Below are 19,976 nucleotides of genomic sequence, written 5' to 3'. Positions count from 1 at the left end.
AATATGCCTGTGTAAATACAATTATATCTTTATCCATAACTTTGTATAGTACTCTCCAAAACTTAACATTTAACGCCATGTCAATTCATTTCCTCATGTAAAAATAGTCTCTAAGATCATTAACATGAAAAAATCATAAAAGTTATAGGCATAAAATAATTTCATTAAATAAAATCAATGTTGCTATTTAACTCCTGTTTTTTATTAAATTATATAACCCATCTAGTAGTTTATTTTTATATATTAATAACCAGATATTAATATCGGTAAGAATAAATTATGTTATTGGATTTTATTCCCTTAATAGCTCTAATACTGGGGCAAATACCAAAATGAGGAAGAAATATAGAAGCAACATTCCTATGACTCAAGCTATATTAAACTTAACATACTGGATATTTATAGCAACAAAATTGAAGTTACAAATCTAGTTTCTTCTTGATTATGTGATTACCACTTTCCCTTGTTGACTTTTGGCTATGTCCCTCTACGTACCTCTGTTTGTTCTTTGCATTAAAAGTAATGAATTCTTAAAAAATAACCAAAGGGCAGCCTGGTGGCTCAGCGATTTAGCGCTGCCTTCAGCCCAGGGCATGATCCTGGAGACTTGGGATCGAGTCCCACATTGGGCTCTCTGCATGGAGCCTGCTTCTCCCTCTGCCTGTGTCTCTGCCCCCCCCCCCCAACCCCCGTGTCTTTCATGAATAAAGTCTTTAAAAAAAATCAATATATTCTTACAATCGACAAATTCTTTTTTTTTTTTTTTAAGATTTTATTTATTTATTCATGAGAGAGGCAGAGACATAGGCAGGGGGAGAAGCAGGCTCCATGCAGGAAGCCTGAAGTAGGATTCCATCCTGGGACTCCAGGATCACGCCCCGAGCCACAGGCAGATGCTCAACCGCTGAGCCACCCAGGCGTCCCACAATCGACAAATTCTTGAAAAATGCGTCAATCCAACCATTAACAAAGGAAGTACAAATAAAGCTAATGAAGTCACAAAAATTATTAATTTTCTATCTGCAAGAGATTTCTAAGAATCAATTTAAAGTTGTATCACTTATGAAAGTATGATTAATGAGAAGTAGAAGATTGATGGGAAAATTCTGAACAAGAACAAGAAACTAATAAATTAAAGCAGTTATGTTACATGTTGTTAAATAGAATATTGAGAAAGTTGCTTATTAGATTTAGAGTTTTGTTTACTTATTTTCTTTTGTTTTGTTTTTATGTTCCACTCTGGATTTTTTTTCTTTTCCCAAAGAAAGTTGTAAGTGGAAAAAAATTTAAAAAGAACCTAGCTGCTTTTGTTGAAGGTAGGTAGGTAGAGCTCACACCTGGTTACCCCCATACTATACTTCTGAGGAAATTCTTTGGTTCAACAAAGCAATGTCTTTGTTTTCATTTCTATTCATTCATGTCCATATGTATACATGTATATTTATAATGGTATGAGGTGAATGATGCTTATCCATATGAGATATAGACTCTCAAACCCCTTGTTCAAATAATAAATTCAACAGAGTAGTAAATGGTTTTTACTATTTTTTAAATTGATTTATTAATTTTACTTAAATTTTATTTTGAAAAATTCCAAACCTACAAAAAAATAGAAAGTATAGAGAACATTTGTGTACCCTTTACTAGATTTACTGTTAAACTGTAGCTACATTCATTTCATATCTCCCTATACACATGTATGCACATACCCACTTTGCAGGCTTCTACCCAGTCTCATACAGACACATTTCCTTTTTGCCAGACCACCTGAGAGAGGGTTGCAGATGTCATAACTCTACACCTTCAATATTTTTTTAAAGGGACTTTTATTTTTTGGTTTTAAAGATTAATTATTTATTTATTTGAGACACAGAGAGAGGGATAGAGAGAGAGAGGCAGAGACACAGGCAGAAGCAGAAGCAGGCTCCATGCAGGGAGCCTGATGTGGGACTCGATCCCAGGACTCCAGGATCAGGCCCTGGGCTGAAGGCAGCGCTAAATCGCTGAGCCACCAGGCTGCCCCTATACCTTCAGTATTTAAACTTGCATCTCCTGGGGACAGAAACTTTTTCCTATGTGACCATACCACTCTACATACCTGAGAAAGTAAAAATTAATTCAGTGACATCAATCAACACACAGTCCGTACTGAAATTTTTCCAATTATTTAAAGTCATTCTGTAGCCTTGTTACTCAAAGCATGATCTGTGGACTAGCAACATCAACATCACTTAGGAACTTGTTTGACTTGTGGAATTTCGGTTGTAACCCAGGTCTACCAGAATTGGGACTAAGGTGAAGGAAGTGAATTACTTCTGATGCAAAATTTAGGGAGATGCTTACTCTCAGGGTCATATAAGTGTAATGTTGGCACTTGGCATGACCCTGAGAGTGAGTGTCTCATTATATTTTGAGCCCATGTCTCCTGTTTTATATCATCCTATTCCTTGTCCTTCTAACTGATTCACAATCTGTATTTCAGTAGGGTGCCCAGCTGACTTGTATGCTCATTAAAACCTTTAAAAACACTACTTTAGATTTTTCTTGTTCTTTTTCCAGCCTAGGATTCAATTATACTTACATGTTGATTTTGGCACTTTAGGTTTCCCTAAGCTCACTCTCTATTCTCCTATTCTTCTTGAATCTTCTGAAAAGTCTGGGTCAACTAGAACATCCCATGAGTTATACTGTGTTCTTCTGCTTCCCATCAGGAAGCACATGTCAAACCACCCCATTACTGGCATTGCCAATATTGGCACTTTATTTAAGCTGATTGCTGCCAGATCTCACCATGTGAAGGGCACATTTTTTTCCTTTATAATTAATAAATGTGCAGTGATTCTTTCAGGCCATGTGAATGCCCCACTCCTCAACAACCTATAACCAGTAATTTTAATAACTAGTGATAAATATTGCCTGAATTAGTCTTTATATTATTAATTATCAGGTGTGGTATTCTGACAGTCCCCAGATTTTATTTCTTCTCTGTGTGCGGGGATGATACAAGTGCCAGTGCTCATTCTCACGCTTCAGAAAGAAAACTCAAAACAACAAAAACCTCAGAAAAAAGAAAGAAAACTCTTAAGTATTTATACCTTTCATAAAACAAACATTAATTTAAAAATTATTATACTAGGGCAATAATTTATTAGCAAGGATAATAATTCAAAATTACCAACTCTTTAGCTGTTAATGGTTATACTCACAGACTAGAGGGACTGTCTTCAAAAATTGTCTTTCAAGATTGTCTATTTAGAAATGAGTTGCAAGAATAATTTTATGATATAGAATAAATAGTATCTGCAAGAGGGAGCATTTTTCTCTTTGTCTCATCTTGAGATTTCTTTTACACCTTCAAGATGACTTATAAGAATGCTTGCTTTAAGGGGGGAAAAACACTCCCGAAAAGCTCAAAATTATAGTAAGAAAGGAGCAAGACAGGCATCTTATTGACATGTGGGATATGGATCACATGTGCAAATTTTGGCCCTTGAACTAATTTTTGTGGAAAAAAAAGTTACTGAATTTGGGTTGCTCTTTGCTCATTTGCTCTTTATTATTAAGGTTACAGTGTAAAGCATTTGCAGCTATTGAACCAAGTTACGGTGCTGCCTTTCTGAAAATGTTTTCATTGATTCAAAACAAATGCAGCCTCCTAAGTTTTTTTTCCAGCTTACAGAAACATTTTCATTTTCTTAGTGACTTCATCATATTTAGAATATTCACTCCATAGAATTATTAGCATAGTACACCAGTGCTTTTTTCCTTGATCAAGGGAACTTAAGGAATAGGCTTATATATTGCTTACCATTTTAGGTTAGTGTTTTAGGGCATTTGGTCTACAGGTTCTTGACAGTTGGCCCCAGTATGTCTTTCCAATCTAATCTCCCAAATACCCATCTCCTATAAACTGATACTCTTCATACCCTAAATTGCCAACTTCACACCATTCCTTTTCACATTGTCTTGTCTCTGGACTTACTCCCTCTCCCCAGAATGCCCTTCTTCACTTGTTCATGTTCTGTTTATTCTTCAGGACCTCAATCTCCGATCTCCTAATTTGCAATGAAAAATTTGTTTTCTAAATAAATCTTTTCTATAATACCATTTTGTACCCTAAGTTGGGCTGAGTATTCACTGTTTGAAGCATTTAGGTAACATAAACCTGTAAAATATTGAATATATAATAAGCACTCATTACTATGAATTGATTTTTCTTTTTTTACTTTTTTCCTGCTTAGGTCAGACAACTAGATTCAGCACTGGAAATTTGTAAGGAAGAACTTGCCTTGCATTTGAATCAATTAGAAGGAAATAAGGAAAAGTTTGAAAAGCAGCTAAAGAAGAAATCTGAAGAGGTAAATTAGCACTTTTGTAAATAGCATATTTTTCACATGATTTCTTTTTGAGTTTTTTTTTTTTAATATTCTTTAAAAGTACATCTTAATGTAGCTGATAAAAAAAAAAATTTTCATTAAGGGGCATGTGGGTGACTCAGTCAGTTAATGTCTGCCTTTGGCTCAGGTCATGATCCCCGGGTCCTGGGATAGAACCCCATAGTGGCTCCCTGCTCAGAGGAGAGTCTGCTTCTCCCTCTGCCCCTCCCTCCCACTTGTAATCTGTCTCTCAGATAAATATATAAAATCTTTACATTAAAATATAAATTCTAATTTTATATTCTTTGTTTTTTTTTAAGGTTTTATTTATTTATTCATGAAAGAAACAGAGAGAGGCAGACACAGGCAGAGGGAGAAGCAGGCTCCATGCACAGAGGCCGATGTGGGACTCAATCCCAGGACTGTGGGATTATGCCCTGAGCCAAAGGCAGACGCTCAACTGCTGAGCCACCTAGGTGTCCCATATTCTTTGTTTATAACAAACATTAATTCAGTGCAACACAAAATATGACACCTTAAATTCTGATTCTTTTATCTATTTCGAGGGAATCAGAAGATGAAATTATTTAGAGTAATTCTAATATAAAATGATTAATATAGAGAGTAATATAAAATGATTAACACTTAGAATATTGTTTTAGATTTAGAAGTATAAAATGCCTCAAGTTTTTTCATTTTGTTTTTGCTTTTTCTGGTTGTCTAAAGGATTGAGAATTAGATTTAGAAATTCAACTTTCTCTATTGAGATGAATTATTGAGATACTGGATAATTAGAAGAAAGGACCAAGTCAGAGTTCTCTTCTACTATTTTCTAGCAGTTTAAAAATTCTTTCTTCTGGAATACTTATTGGAAAGATTTTTTTGCTTTAAAAGAAAGGCTTTTATTTTCCTTCATGTTAAAAATTGTTATGTAAGCAACAATAAGAAATTTTTTAAAGATTTACCTACAATCCACTTTCTAATACTTAAGCTTTCAGTAGTCTATGTGCCTGCCTGTTTTTCATAATTATGTTAGTGAAATGTAATTCTGGGGGGGTTTCCCCCTTAATTTCATTTTGTAAATATTGTATTTGCTCCTGTCTTTTAAATTATGATTTTAAGTGGTTGCATCATTTTAAATCAGATTGATATATCATCATTTATTAAACTTTTCCTCTTTTGGGAGCAGGTAAAGAATATTAAAAAATAAATATTAAATTATGCTGCATTATTAATTTGATTTTAACATAATTTCTTTTGGCAGATTTATTGGATTTGGATTATTAGGACAAAGGGAATTTTTCTCCTTCCTAGTAAATACTTCCAGATAATTTTAAAGGTATCTTTTAAAGCAATTTTGAGGACCAGCATATTCAAGCCTTAAATATGTGGAGTGAATGAATACAGTTTCTTAGTTGATATTGTCATTCCTTTATGTGTTTTGTTTTTGTTTTTAAGGTTTTATTTATTCATGAGCGATACAGAGAGAAAGGCAGAGACATAGGCAGAGGGAGAAGCAGGTTCCCTGCAGGGAGCCCAATGTGGGACTTGATCCCAAGACCCTGGGGTCATGACCTGAACCAAAAGCAGACATTCAACCACTGAGCCAGCCAGGTGCCCCTCCTTTATGTGTTTTTTGGATCGTGAATATTTGCATGATTTACTGAGATACCATTTTATAAACAACAGCAATAGTTTTACAACAATTACAACAATTATTACAACAATAATATAATAAATAGCACCTAACATTTATGCAGTGCTTATATGCCTGTAGTTTATTATCAGTAAGGAGAAAGTTTCATTATATGTAGCGTGGAGAAATCCATGGCTTCCTGGGTTCTGTCCCTTCTCTGAGAGGAGTCACATAAAACATGCTTCTTTCTCTAGCAGTGAAATGTGGCAATGTGTGTGCAGTGTTTCTGCCCAGAGAAGTTTGTTTATGACTCAAAGTTCAGGATTTTTACTGGGGGCTAGTCACCTAGGACAAGTATCAAAATTAGAAACTCCCAGAAGGAAAGTGTGATTCAGTGCCATAAGCCAAAACAATCTCATCACTTAGGGAATGTTTCAGAAGCCACATTCCCAGACACCATCCAAGAGTCAGTCGTATAAACAGACCCTTCTAATGTATCCTCCCATCAGAAAAATGAACCTGCCCTTCCATGTAACAAACTATAGCCATAAATACAATTATCCCACATGACACGTGAAGGTAAGAAGGAAGACTACTTTGACATTTTACGGCTTTTTATTTGACATGTCATTTTAATGAGAAATTTATATATTTGTTAGGTATACTGCTTACAGAAAGAACTAAAGATAAAAAATCACAGTCTTCAAGAGACTGCTGAGCAGAATGTTATTCTACAGCATACTCTTCAGCAACAGCAGCAAATGTTACAACAAGAAACAATTAGAAACGGAGAGCTAGAAGACATTCAAACTAAACTTGAAAAACAGGTATATATTATTGGTCAAAATAGTTTCACTTGTATGAAATAGAAATTTTAAAAATCAGTAATAAATATTTTGTTATTAATTGCTGTTTACCTGAAAAGATTTCCTAGTCTAAGAAATATTCTATTTTAACATTGAAAAATAGGTAAAATTCTATTTTTGTGTATTCTAACCTACATCTCTAATGCTATGGGCACATTTTTATCATCTATGGAACTTAGTTATAATTTAGACTTCTTCATTCAATCATGTTTTTGGATCAGGATGTGTGATAACCCCAAAGAAATGCTAAAGCAGTGTACTACAAGAAAAATTCCAAAGGAAACTATTTCTTTTTTTTTAATATTTAATTTATTTATTCATGAGAGACACAGAAAAAGAGAGAGAGAGAGGGGAAGAGACACAGGCAGAAGGAGAAGCAGGCTCCATGCAGGGAGCCAGACATGGGACTCGATCCCAGGTCTCCAGGATCAGACCCTAGGCCGAAGGCTGGCGCTAAACCGCTGAGCCACCAGGGCTGCCGAGGAAACTATTTCTAAAACTAAATGATAACTACAATGAAAGAATCTTAGGAATTTTATACTAGAGTTGAATCTTTTCTCTTTCATTCATTACCAGTTCATCTGAATTCTTTGGACAGCTATTTCATATTTTTGGTTTTGTTTTTTCTTTTTCAAACTTTATAAAAATGTATAAATTAAAAAACATTCCCTATAATCTCACAACACCTTACCTTTTTGTAATTTGGATGACTTTTTATTTATATATTCTAAATTCATCTTCAGCCTCTCCAGTGGAACTAAAGAATCTCTCAATGCATTCAGAAATATGAAGCAGGTATTCCCTGTTTTCTTTTTTTAAGAGACAGCTGTTCTGTGGCTTTCCATCCCTTTGTTAAAGTCTAGACCTATTGTTTGCTATGCCTACTGTTCAGCTTCATCCAAAAGCATTTCTTCATCTCTTCTGCGCTTGATTCCCACTTCCTAAGTCCCTTGTTGTTGACTCTGGTTTTCAGAATTGATTAAAATTCTTGTTCCTTCTGAAGTTGTTTTCATTTCAGTAATGATATTATGGCTTTCGTCTCTTTTTTTCCCCCATAAATCTACCAATTCATTTGTATACTCATTTGGTAATTTTTTTTTCTTTGTGATCTTTAAGAGATTTTTGTATGTTCTTTAATTTCTTCGAGGGTCTAAAGAAGTTTTTGTTTATTTTTTAAATTTTATTTATTCACAAGAGACACAGAGAGAGAGAGAGAAAGAGGCAGAGACACAGGCAGAAGGAGAAGCAGGCTCCATGAGGGAGCCTGATAGTGGGACTTGATCCCGGGTCTCCAGGATCAGGTCCTGGGCTGAAGGCAGCGCTAAACCGCCGAGCCACCTGAGCTGCCCAAGAAGTTTCTATCTCAAAATTTCTCTAGTATTTGGAGTAAATATTCCAGTGTATACAGAATTCTCTTTCTGCCTTTCATTTATTTCCCAGTATGCATAGATTACATGTTAGATCCTTTCAGATTATTACTCATTTTTAGATTCTTTCTGCTTTATGAGTGTGCTATTTAATAAAACGCAGATGGTTCTCTTTAGTTTTTACCTGGGTTCTATTTTAATTTTATTCTTGGAACTTGAATTAGAAGTGTAGAATTAATAACTTATAATCTGTATTCAGTTCTTTAGTGAGAGGTTTTAGAAGAGCAGAGAGGATATTAAGGCCATTAGCCAGAATTAACTTGAAGAGCACAGTCATGTAGATGTTCATTGAAAACATGGAGTGTCTGAGTTTAACTAGGGAGAAAATACAGAATAAGAGGTGAGAAGATTAACTTGAACAGATCTCTATGAGATATGGTACATAGAAGCCAAAGTAAGTATTTCATGAAATAAGGAATGATAATTGGTGCCATGGGCTGCTGAAATCAAGATCAAGTAAAATGAGGGCTGAGAAATGTCCACTGGAATTAGCAACATGGAGGTCATTAGTGACACTGCTCAGTTTTGTAGAATGGCTAAATTGCTTTGGTTTGGGGAGTGAATGAGAAGTGAGAAGATGATACAACAAGAATAGGAAACTGGGAAATTGGGCTTTGAAGAGGAGGAAAGAAAGGGTGGTGGTAGTTGGAGAGAGGTAGAGGTATGGAGGATAGTTTTTCATAATGGGAATGTCTTGAACATTTTAAATGCTAATATAAAGAAGCCAAGAAGAGAGAGCAGTGATAGTCAGGAGCAATTTGACTTATATGGTAGGAAAAAAATACGTGTTTCACTGTAGGAGAACAGACGAAATAATAGGAGCAAATACAAGTGGTAATGTTTGAGAGCAGTTGGGAATTTAGAAGTCTTCATGAATGAATGAATTTGTGAAGAAGGAAAGCAACATAGTTTGACCAGAGAAGAAAACATTTCAAATGGATTTGGATAATGAAAAGGGGCACATTAATCATTATTTTGTTCAATTCTTGTAAATCTTATCTTAGTGTTATGATGTGGCTACTTCTAAATATGTATATGAATGAAATATCTTATACAAAGTTAAGTTTTGCCTTTTTATTTCCAAAACATTTACTTCCTACTCTGTACTTTGAGTTTTATAATACTGGAAACTGGAATCTGGAAACTGAATGATAGGCTAAAATTTATATAAATATTTTTATTCCAAAGAATGTTATACTGTGACTGAACTTAAAATACTTAATGAAAATTGTTTTATAAGGTATCAAAACTGGAACAAGAGCTTCAAAAACAAAGGGAAAGTTCAGCTGAAAAGTTGAGAAAAATGGAGGAGAAATGTGAAGCAGCCACACGTGAAGCTGATTTGAAAAGGCAAAAAGTTATTGAGCTTACTGGTACTGCCAGGTAAAATGAATATGTTAGTTTTTCTTTTTCTTCCTATTTGAACATCAGTAGTTACCTGAATTTCAATATCATATAATGTTAAGTGAAGCATTTGTTTAAAGATTTAATTTTTTCACAGCCTGTGTTTTTACAGCATTTTGTTTATACCTTTATATCCTTCTTTATGCTTTTTTTGTATTATAGTTAACATCCTTTATCCTCCTATTGTATTAAAAGTTCCTTAAGGCCAAAATAATTTCTAGTTTACTTTAGGATCCTCCCACAACAATTAGCATAGTTCCCTACACTTCATAGGCACCCAGCAACTATTATATTAAATTGTGAATACTATTAAAAGTTGTAGGCAAAGATGTACTCATTGAAAACTTTCATGGTGTCTAATTGTTTATGGAGGAGATTAGCTTAACAGAATACAACAGTGATTTTGAATCTTGGCTGATCATTAAAATTACCTGAGGAGCTTTAAAAAGTACTGATGCCTAGGTCTCACCTCCAAGGATTCTGACTTAATTTGGTTGAGTCCAGACCAGGAATCATTAGTTAATTGGTTAAGAAAGGACCCATAAGGTGAAAGCATTCCCCAGCTTCCCCAGACCTCTAATGCTTTGTCAGCAAGAGCTAACATGATTAATACACTCAAAGGGGGGGCCACGTGTGTGGCTCAGTTGGCTGAGCATCTTCCTTTGGCTCAGGTCATGACCCACCGTCTTGGGATTGAGCCCTGCATCGGGCTCTCTGCTCAGTGGGGATCCTGCTTTTCCTTCTCCTCCCTGCTTGTGCTCTGTCACTATCTCTGTCCCTCTTTCTCAAATAAATACATAAAACCTCTAAAGGAAATTATACACTCATAATTAACTACAATGCTACCAACAGGAGTCAAGAATTAACTTAGGTATTGAACTAAAACCCCATGTCCTCAGGTTCCCTCTCTCCCACTGACAAGAGTAAAGATCAGGGCTTTGTGCATTGAGTAGCAACTTGCTTTTCTAGATGTCAACTGTCATCTAGAACTGGGTCAAGAGGATTGCCCTGTGTTTAAGACTAAGATCACGCACAGTTCTTCAGACCTCCTTCCTTCCATTGACTGATGTCTACCCACACAACAGCCTCACCACCAGTGTCTAATTGAATAGTTACATAATAATGTTATCCTTGCTTATGCCAGACACCACAAGAAGCTGTGTACTTCGAGGTCAACAGTCATCTCTCATACTAATTCCCCAAAACCTCACCACATATACTGTTTCCTTCTCTCAGCTTATCCCAACTTCTGAGAGACTTCCACTTGTCCTCTGGAATTCACAGTCTATCCTGAGAGACATTATCTATATTCTTTACTTCTTTTTTCTTGCTTTAACAGAAATCTTACTCTTCCCTGAGAACCTTGCTTCTTGTCCTGTAGCCCTCTAAAGTAAAAAATTTTTCCCACAGTTCTTTTTTTTTAAGATTTTATTTGTTCATTTGTTCATTTATTCATTCATTCATTCTCTCTCATACAGAGAGAGAGAGGCAGAAACATAGGCAGAGGGAGAAGCAGGCTCCTTGCAAGGAGCCCTATGCGGCACTCGATCCCAGACCCCAGGATCATGCCCTGAGGCAAAGGCAGACGCTCAACCACTGAGCCACCCAGGCGTCCCTTTCCCATGGTTCTTGTACCACAGGGTTGAGATATGGAGTAGTACACCATACTCTGAACTTCTGGTCTTCAGACCATATCATCCTTCACTGTTGTGACACCTACAGGCCACGTGATGTATTGTTATTTCCTGCAACACCACTCCTGTCATTATTATTGAAGATTTCAATATCTGTTAGCTGATTGTTCTGAGATGTTAGCTTCTTATTTAAAAAATTCCTTTCCTCTTGGGTTCTATCATATCTCATGATTTGCTCTAGACCTTGTCATTTCAAAACATCTTCAGTTTTTCTGTAATCTAAATATTAGGCATCTATATCTCTGTTACCACCTGATACCCTTTAATTCCCCAAATTCAACAATTCTTTGATCTCACCAAGATCTCTAATTCATCAGTTCCACCACTGTCTTATTCCTTGATGTCCTCCTCTCATTTCTTTACTGAGCTTAAATTCTAGTCAAATATCAAAATCAATTATTTACATCTAGTTGCAACTCTGTTACCTCTCTCTCACTTTTTCTATACAGTACTAAAAATCCAACTCACACTACTCCATGCTGGTATCTCTAGAGAAGCTGGAGGAAAATATGAGCATGCTGACCAGTCTTGCTTTAAATTTGTAATTTCAGGGGTACCTGGGTGGCTCAGCCAGTTAGACATCTGCCTTCAGCTCTGGTCATGATCCCAGGACCTGGGGCAGGGAGGCTCCTTCTCCCTTTCGCCCCTGCTCACTCTCTTGTTATCTGTCTCTCAAATAAAGTCTTTTTAAAAATATAAAAATTCATAATTTCAACCTTAAGGGACCCCCTTTAAGGGACCTGCTGCCTGGCAATCACAACCTTACTGACTTGTAGAAGACTCTTATACTTAGCCCTTTTCTTTCAAAACTCCCAACAGCTCCTTCCCAATCTTTGCTCTCACTGATGATCTTGCTTTCTGTTTTTTGTTTTTTGTTTTTAATATTTTATTTATTTATTCATGAGAGACACAGAGAGAGAGGCAGAGACACGAGCAGAGGGAGAAACAGGCTCCATGCAGGGAGCCCAATGCAGGACTTGATCCTGGGACTCCGGGATCATGCCCTGAGCCGAAGGCAGGTGCTCAACCACTGAGCCACCCAGGCATCCCTTGCTTTCTGTTTCAATGAGAAAATTGAAGCAATTGCTTATTCCTCTTCTTACCTTTACCCTTTGGCTTCTAGACAAAACCTCTTCTTGATTATAGCTAATAGGCACATATAATAGGAAAAGTGTCCCAAATGCTAATAAGCCTATCAGCAAAACAGTTAAACTTCATAAGAAAGGAATACTCTAGTTCCATGATATCTTCTCTTCAGGAAGCAGGGTTTTCTCTGCTCTTCAGTTTCTCTGGTCTCATTATTGCTTCTTTCACTTCTGGAACTACAATTTATAAAACTCTTTTTTTTCCTCTCTCAAAAGGTATTACAGTTAAAATATCTCCTTGGATCTGTTTTAGAATTAAAATATCTTCAGATAGAAAGAAAGGAGACTAATTTATTGAATGCCTTTTTGTGTGCCAGGCAATGTGCTAGGTAGACACATTAACTCATTCTTCAAAACAGCCCTACAATATGGGTTTTTATTATTTATTTATTTATTTATTTATTTATTTATTTATTTATTTATTTATTTTCCCTATTTTTAAAGTAAGAGAGTGAAATTCAAAGAAGTTAGGTTATGAAATGCATAGTTTAGATATGCTTTAAAACAACCAACTACAAGGTGCTTCTGGTACTACATGTAAATGTCACTTCATGTAAACGATCCTGATCCTGGCTTCTCAGTGCTGAGGCTCCTATAGCACTTTTTAGATTTCTCAGACTGCCTCCATTACCATTGTAATTTTTTTTTCTTTTTTTTTTTTTTTTTTTTTTTTTTTTACATTGGAAGAGGCCAGAGAGTCTCAGCTGTCACATCTAAAAGTTTAGTATGTTTGCATGATCCTTCCTTTGGCTTTATTTCCAATCTCAGACTTGATTGCTCTGTAACCCTGCAATAAGAAGGTGAAATATTTCTGGTAAAACTGACGAGTTTAAAGCGTGTTGTAAAATTTTGAAAGTTAAGGGGAAATCTTTGGTATTGGATTATTTATATAATAATTAAAAATTTTTAAACCCTTAAATATTTATTATACTAATGCCTCATTCACCTAGCATCAAGAAAGAATGAGTAATTGCTGATAAGTAAGTGTGGAATTTATCGAGTACTGAAACTGTATTACAACAAAAAAATATCCTTTTTGGTAGAAATTTTCTAAAATATATATTTTCTTGTCATTTTTAATTTTTCTGGTCGTCTCAGGGTTTTCATTACAAATACATCAATTATTATACCATGCTGAGATATATAATAGCACCTCAACAAAATATTGGAGTTTTTTACTGTTTTTTACTGTTTGTAGATTACTGTCCTTTTCCAATTATTGTATATTTTTAATATAATTTTCCTCCAACTTCCTTGCTGACAAGCTTTCGTCTCTTGGTACTATAAGCCAACCTCTTTCATGTATTATTTTCTAATTATGTTTTATATCTGCTGTAACGTAAGAAATGAATTAGTCAAGCTAAAAATCACTTATGTGGAATTTTAGAACTGTAAAAGGGTAATTATCATTTATCAAATAAGCTTCTTACCTTTTTAGACTGTGAACATATTTGAGGGCATGATAAAGAGTTATGGATTATTATCAATACATGGAACATATGTATACATAATTTTGCATATTGTTTCAGGAGTTTTATAGTTTTCCTCAAGTTCTGTCATGGCATCAGATTAAAAACCTCTTGAACAAATTCACATTTGTCTAAGTTGCATTTATAAAAGCAGTGTTCCTGCTTGCAAACTCAATTTAGAAAATATCAAAGACATAAAGAACAACAGTGACAAAAAATGTTGATTCAGGAAGCATCAATTCTACCGACCATTGAGGATGACATTAACACTTATTTACTTAGTGAATATCACTTTGGAATTACCAATAAATGAACTTAAAACTTTCACTGTGTTAGTTTATCTATAGATGAAGGATCTTCCATGTTGGAATAAGTTCAGGGCTGACTGAAAGTTAGTAAACCTGATTCTCTCACTGTTAACTTCTTTGTCTTATGCCAGACAATTCACGAACCTTCCACTTTCCTCATCTGCAAAGCAAGAAAGTTGCACTAGTCTGGGAATCTCTAGTTCCTTGTAAAGCTAAAAAAGATAACATAAATAATAAAGGTCTGAATACAAAGAACTGACTTGGTTCTCCTATAAGTAGTATGGTCATTATGGTGAATATTTTGATTGCTTGGCTTCCTTATTTTCTGTGTGGCAGATAATAAAAATTCCAGATGAATCAGACAACTATCCATGGATGTTCTCAGTGTACAAAGCTTTATACAAGCTAACTGTAGTTAGATTGAAAAGAAGGCTAACCTTGTTAAATATTACCAGGTAGTACAGTACTATTTAGTGGTACATAATTGGCGCAGAATTAGAATCTTTTAGCATTTTTAATAATAGGACCTAAGGGTGACCCAAGATTCTGATGATGTTTTGCTGGTATTTGCCCTTATATAATTTGCAGATCTTTTTAGTCAGAGACTAAAAGTCAATTGGCTTTAGGTTTCCAAATTATCATTTATGGTTTTATTTTTTGTTTTTAATTAGACAAGTGAAACTTGAGATGGATCAGTACAAAGAAGACCTATCTAAAATGGAAAAAGAAATAATGTACCTAAAACGAGATGGAGAAAATAAAGTAATGCATCTCTCTCAGTTAGACATGATCTTAGAACAGACAAAGACAGAACTAGATAAGAAGACAAATTCTGGTAAGCTAACAGGTTAGCTGAGCTTAGCTGCCTGTTTATTTATATTTAAAAAGTAGAATAAAGTGAGAATTTGGGTTAGTAGGACTGGAAAGGACAATATGTATTTTATAGCCTCTTGTAGATGAATAGAATTCGATATTCTTAATTATAATTATTTACAAATTTTTAATAAATGGTTTTTATATAGTTCTAAAATTATTCTCTCTGGCACATTGAGTTTAAATAAAATGTTTTTAAAACTAAAATTATTCTTTGCTTTCAACAGTGAAGGAATTAGAAAAATTACAGCACCACACTGAAACTGAACTAACAGAAGCTTTGCAGAAACGGGAAGCATTAGAATCTGAACTCCAGAATGCTCATGGAGAATTAAAAAGTACTTTAAGACAACTTCAGGAATTGAGAGATGTACTACAGAAGGCTCAATTATCATTAGAGGAAAAATACTCTACTATAAAGGATCTTACAGCTGAACTTAGGTGCGTTAAATAATAAGAAATGATATCACAATTACAGATATTTCACTTTATTACTCTGACTCCTTGGGTCATATAGTAAAGTTTTTTGCTTAATTCTGGATGTCTAAATTTCTCAACTGCCTTTGGCTCACTGTTCATCCCAGTCAGCCTGTCTTTATACTCCATCTAAGTAGTTCAGCCATTCCTTGTGACTAATATTTCTATCCTTGGTCTTTAGACCATTTTATTCTGACCCTCTCCTATATTATATAGTGGTAAAGAATAATTAGGGCAGTATACAGCAGTGGTTAATAGCAAAATGATATTAATAATAACATGTTTTCTTTATATTAAGCCTTTATTTTGTGCCAGGATTATGCCAGGGGCTCCCTATATGATCTTACTCATTTCTTTACAATAAACCTATCGTATACATATCAGCGCCTTTTTACACTTGAGAAAACTGGGACTTGAGAAAATTAAGTAAAATACTCAAACTTAGATAATAAGGTCCAGAGAAGGGAGTTAAACACAAGTCTGACCAACTCTAAAATCTGGGTACTTAGATTACCAGTGATAACATAAAATGCTGTTCCAGCACACATCTTTGGTCAGTGCGGGTAGAGAGCCAGACCAGAACTAAGATGTAGGAAATAGATTCTGAGAAGGAAAGCAGAATTACAAACCAGAATGTGAAATGTGGGATGACAGGAGAGAGAGCAGCAAGAAGATCCAGGAACTTAGATATCATCCCATGACTCAGTGAAGGACCTCCATCTCTTTTCTACCCACAAACTCATTCATAGTAAATTTCATATAGCTTTAAATACCGTGTGTCAGGGGCAGCCCAGGTGGCTCAGCGGTTTAGCGCCGCCTTCAGTCCAGGACATGATCCTGGTGTCCTGGGATTGAGTCCCATGTTGGGCTAACTGCATGGAGCCTGCTTCTCCCTCTACCTGTGTCTCTGCCTCTCTCTCTCTCTCTCTCTCTCTCTGTCTGTCTGTCTCTCATGAATAAATAAATAAATAACATCTTTAAAAATACATACATACATACATACATACATACGTACATACATACTGTGTGTCAGACTTCCACTCACATCTCTAGTAATGATCTCTTCCCCAAACTGCAGACTCAAATATCTAATGATTTACTTGTTACCTTCACTCAGGTATTCTTTTTAAGATTTTATTTATTTATTCATGAGAGAGAGAGGCAGAGACCTAGGCAGAAGGAGAAGCAGGGTGCCTCAAGGGAGCCCTATGTGGGACTTGATCCTGGAACCCCAGGATCACATCCTGAGCCAAAGGCAGATGCTCAACTGCTGAGCCACCCAGGCATCCCTCACTCAAGTTTTTTTTTTTTTTTTCCTCACTCAGGTATTTTTAAGAGGCATCTTAAACTTGGCCAAAACAGAACTCTTTTTTTTTTCTTTATAACTCTACCCTTCATCCATCTCAGAATCAGGCAATTGCTCAAACCAGAAATCTGTTGTATCTCTTTTCCTCTCTCTTTTTTTTTTCATCCAGTCATTAAGGAATTCATGTGAACTCTGTTTCCAAACATATTCTGAAATCTGTTGATTTCTTGACCTCTTTTCTCTTACCACTTTAGCATAAGCCATCATCATCTCTTACCTGGCCTGTTGCTGTGGTTTCCCTAACGGTCTCTCCAGTTAAATTCCTGACCCTCTCCACAGTCCATTTCAGTTTATGGAGTTAAGTTTATGATTTAAAACAGAAATGGATTTAAGTTTATTATTTAAAACATAAATTAGATTATATTTTCATCCCTGCTTAAGCCTTCCAATTGCTTCCCAAAATATTCAGAATAAAATCCAAGCTCCTTGGGAAATGTAAATCAAAACTATAATAAGATACTGCTTCACACCCACTCGGATGACCATGATAAAAATAAAAAAACCCAAAACTGAAAATGACAAGTGTTAGCAAGTATGTAGAGAAATTGTAACCCTCATACATTGACGTTGAGAAACTAAAATGATACAGTTGACTATGGAAAAGTGTTTGGCAGTTCCTCAATAAGTTAAACATAGAATTACCATGTAACTCATAAGTTATTTACCCAAAAGAGTTAAAAACAGATGTTCAAAAAAAATTGTGCACAAATGATCATAGCAGCTCTATTAACAATAGTCACTAAGCAGAAATAACCCAAATATCTATCAGTAGTTGATAAATACAATGTGATATATGCATACAGGGAATATTATTCAGTCATGAAAAGGAATAAAGTACTAACATCTGCTGTAACATAGATGAACCTTGAAAACATTAAGCTAAATAAAATAAACCAGGTACGTGTGTATAATTCCATTTATGCGAAATATTCAGAATTAGCAAATCCATAAAGATAGAAAGCATCTTAATGGTTGCTGGGAACCAGGCTGGGACAATGGAAAATAATTGCAGATGGATATGAAATTTTCATTTGGAGTGATGAACAAGTACTGGAAATAGTGGTGATGGTTACACAACATTGTGAATTTACTTAATGTAACTGAATTGTATATACACTTTTAAAGTGATCAAAATGGTAAATGGTTAAAATGGTAAATCTTGTATGTATGTTACCACAATTAAAAAAAAAAAAAAAAGCCAAGCTCCTTAGCATAGAATATAAAGCCCTACATGATAGGATTCCTGCCTGTTTCTCTGGCCTTATTTCATACTGTTCCCCTTTCTCCTGACCTTTTTGTTGGTACTTAAAACTTGATAAATTTTTCCTACCTTTTGACTTTGCGGTAGCTGTTTCTTTGGCCTGAAATAATGGTTCAATGGCCAACTTCTTGCCCTTCATGTTACTTCAGAGGGCCCTTTTCTGACCACCTACTCTCAAGTAGCTACCCAGGCACTATCTCATCACTGTATTTAATGCTCTAACATAGCACTTTATATTTTTCTTGTTTATTATTTATAGTCTGTCTTCTTTACTGGACCTATTCATATGTATGCTCCATATGATGAAGGACATCTGTTTTGTTGACTATTAAATTCAAAGTACATAGAATCCTGATATATAGGAAGCATCCAGTAAATATTTGCTAAATGGTTAAGTGAATGAATGGATGAAAGAAGTAAAAATGAAATCTTAAATTCTAGCTAATGGCTAAATTTTTGGAAGCTCAGCTATTCACTTATACAACGATTATCTTTAGAATTCATTTAATAATAACTTGTTAGTGTAGCCTTGTATTTTATAACCGCTGAGATCTTTTTTTTTTTTTTAAGATTTTGTTTATTCATGAGAGACACAGAGAGGCAGAGACATAGGCAATGGGAGAAGCAGGCTCCCTGAGGGGAGACCAATGTGGGACTCCATCCCAGGACCCCAAGATTGTGACCTGAGCCAAAGACAGACACTTAGCCACTAAGCCACCCAGGCGTCCCAACTGCTGAGATCTTTTTATAAGTGCTGAAAATCTTTTTTTAAAAGATTTTTTGAAAAAGAACCTTTAAAAAAATTTTTTTTTAAAAAGCTTTTTTAAAAAGATTTTTTAAAAAAGAATCTTTTTAAAAAAGGTTTTTTAGAAAGGAATCTTTAAAAAAAGATTTTTAAAAAAAGAATTATCTTTTTAAAAAGATTTGACTGACTGATTTGAGAGAGAGAGAGAGAGAGAGAAGAGCAGCATATGAGTGAGGGAAGGAGCAGAGGGAAAGGGACAGACAGACTCTGCGCTGATTATAGAGCCTGATGTGGGGCTTGATCCCATGACCCAGAGATCATGACCTGAGCTGAAATCAAGAGTTGGTCACTCAACTGACTTAGCCACCCAAGCGTCCCTAATTGTTAAGACTCTTAAGAGAATAGTAAATAGTTTATAAAAGAATTTCAGAATCTGCTTTTTAAAACCAGTACCTTTGTTCAGTATTGTTCATATTTAAGACTGGAAAACCACATGAAGATTTTAAAGGTCAACATTTTTATTTATTTTTTATCTTTTTAAATATTTTATTTACTTATTCATGAGAGACACAGAGAGAGGCAGAGAGAGAGGCAGAGACAGGAGAAGCTGGCTCCATGCAAGGAGCCCGATATGGGACTCAATCCCAGGACTCTAGGATCATTCCCTGCTCAACCGCTGAGCCACCCAGGTGTCCCAACAACATTTTTAGCCTTTGTCGTATCAGAACATAGAGTCCCAAATTAAAATTCTTTTATTGCATTTTCTGATCTGCGTGGTAGTAGTCATAAAGTTGTGTCAGTATTAAGCATTTTTATAGTATAAAATTATAAATAAAGGATTTAGGAGAGCTAGAATTTATTTTAAAAATTTCTGTATTAGACTCCAATACTTCACTATATGTAAGGTGTCATTTGAGTAAAATTCCCAT

General features: G+C 35.1%; 1 protein-coding gene across 15 annotated transcripts in view; it reads left to right on the top strand.

The window, feature by feature from the left end:
- CCDC18 (coiled-coil domain containing 18) overlaps positions 1-19,976 on the top strand; it is a 106,364-nt gene that overhangs the window by 43,776 nt on the left and 42,612 nt on the right. For all 15 annotated transcript variants that reach the window (XM_035718010.2, XM_025417608.3, XM_025417614.3 and 12 more), the window contains 5 exons: positions 4,242-4,358; positions 6,672-6,839; positions 9,546-9,688; positions 14,997-15,160; positions 15,426-15,639. In XM_035718010.2, coding sequence (XP_035573903.2) covers positions 4,242-4,358; positions 6,672-6,839; positions 9,546-9,688; positions 14,997-15,160; positions 15,426-15,639 — 806 coding nt within the window. The remainder of the gene's footprint in view (positions 1-4,241; positions 4,359-6,671; positions 6,840-9,545; positions 9,689-14,996; positions 15,161-15,425; positions 15,640-19,976) is intronic.

This window comes from Canis lupus, chromosome 6 (genome assembly GCF_003254725.2).
Source record: "Canis lupus dingo isolate Sandy chromosome 6, ASM325472v2, whole genome shotgun sequence".
Taxonomy (NCBI): domain Eukaryota; kingdom Metazoa; phylum Chordata; class Mammalia; order Carnivora; family Canidae; genus Canis; species Canis lupus.
Note: the sequence above shows the minus strand (reverse complement) of the source record. Positions and strands in the feature narration are given on the sequence as shown.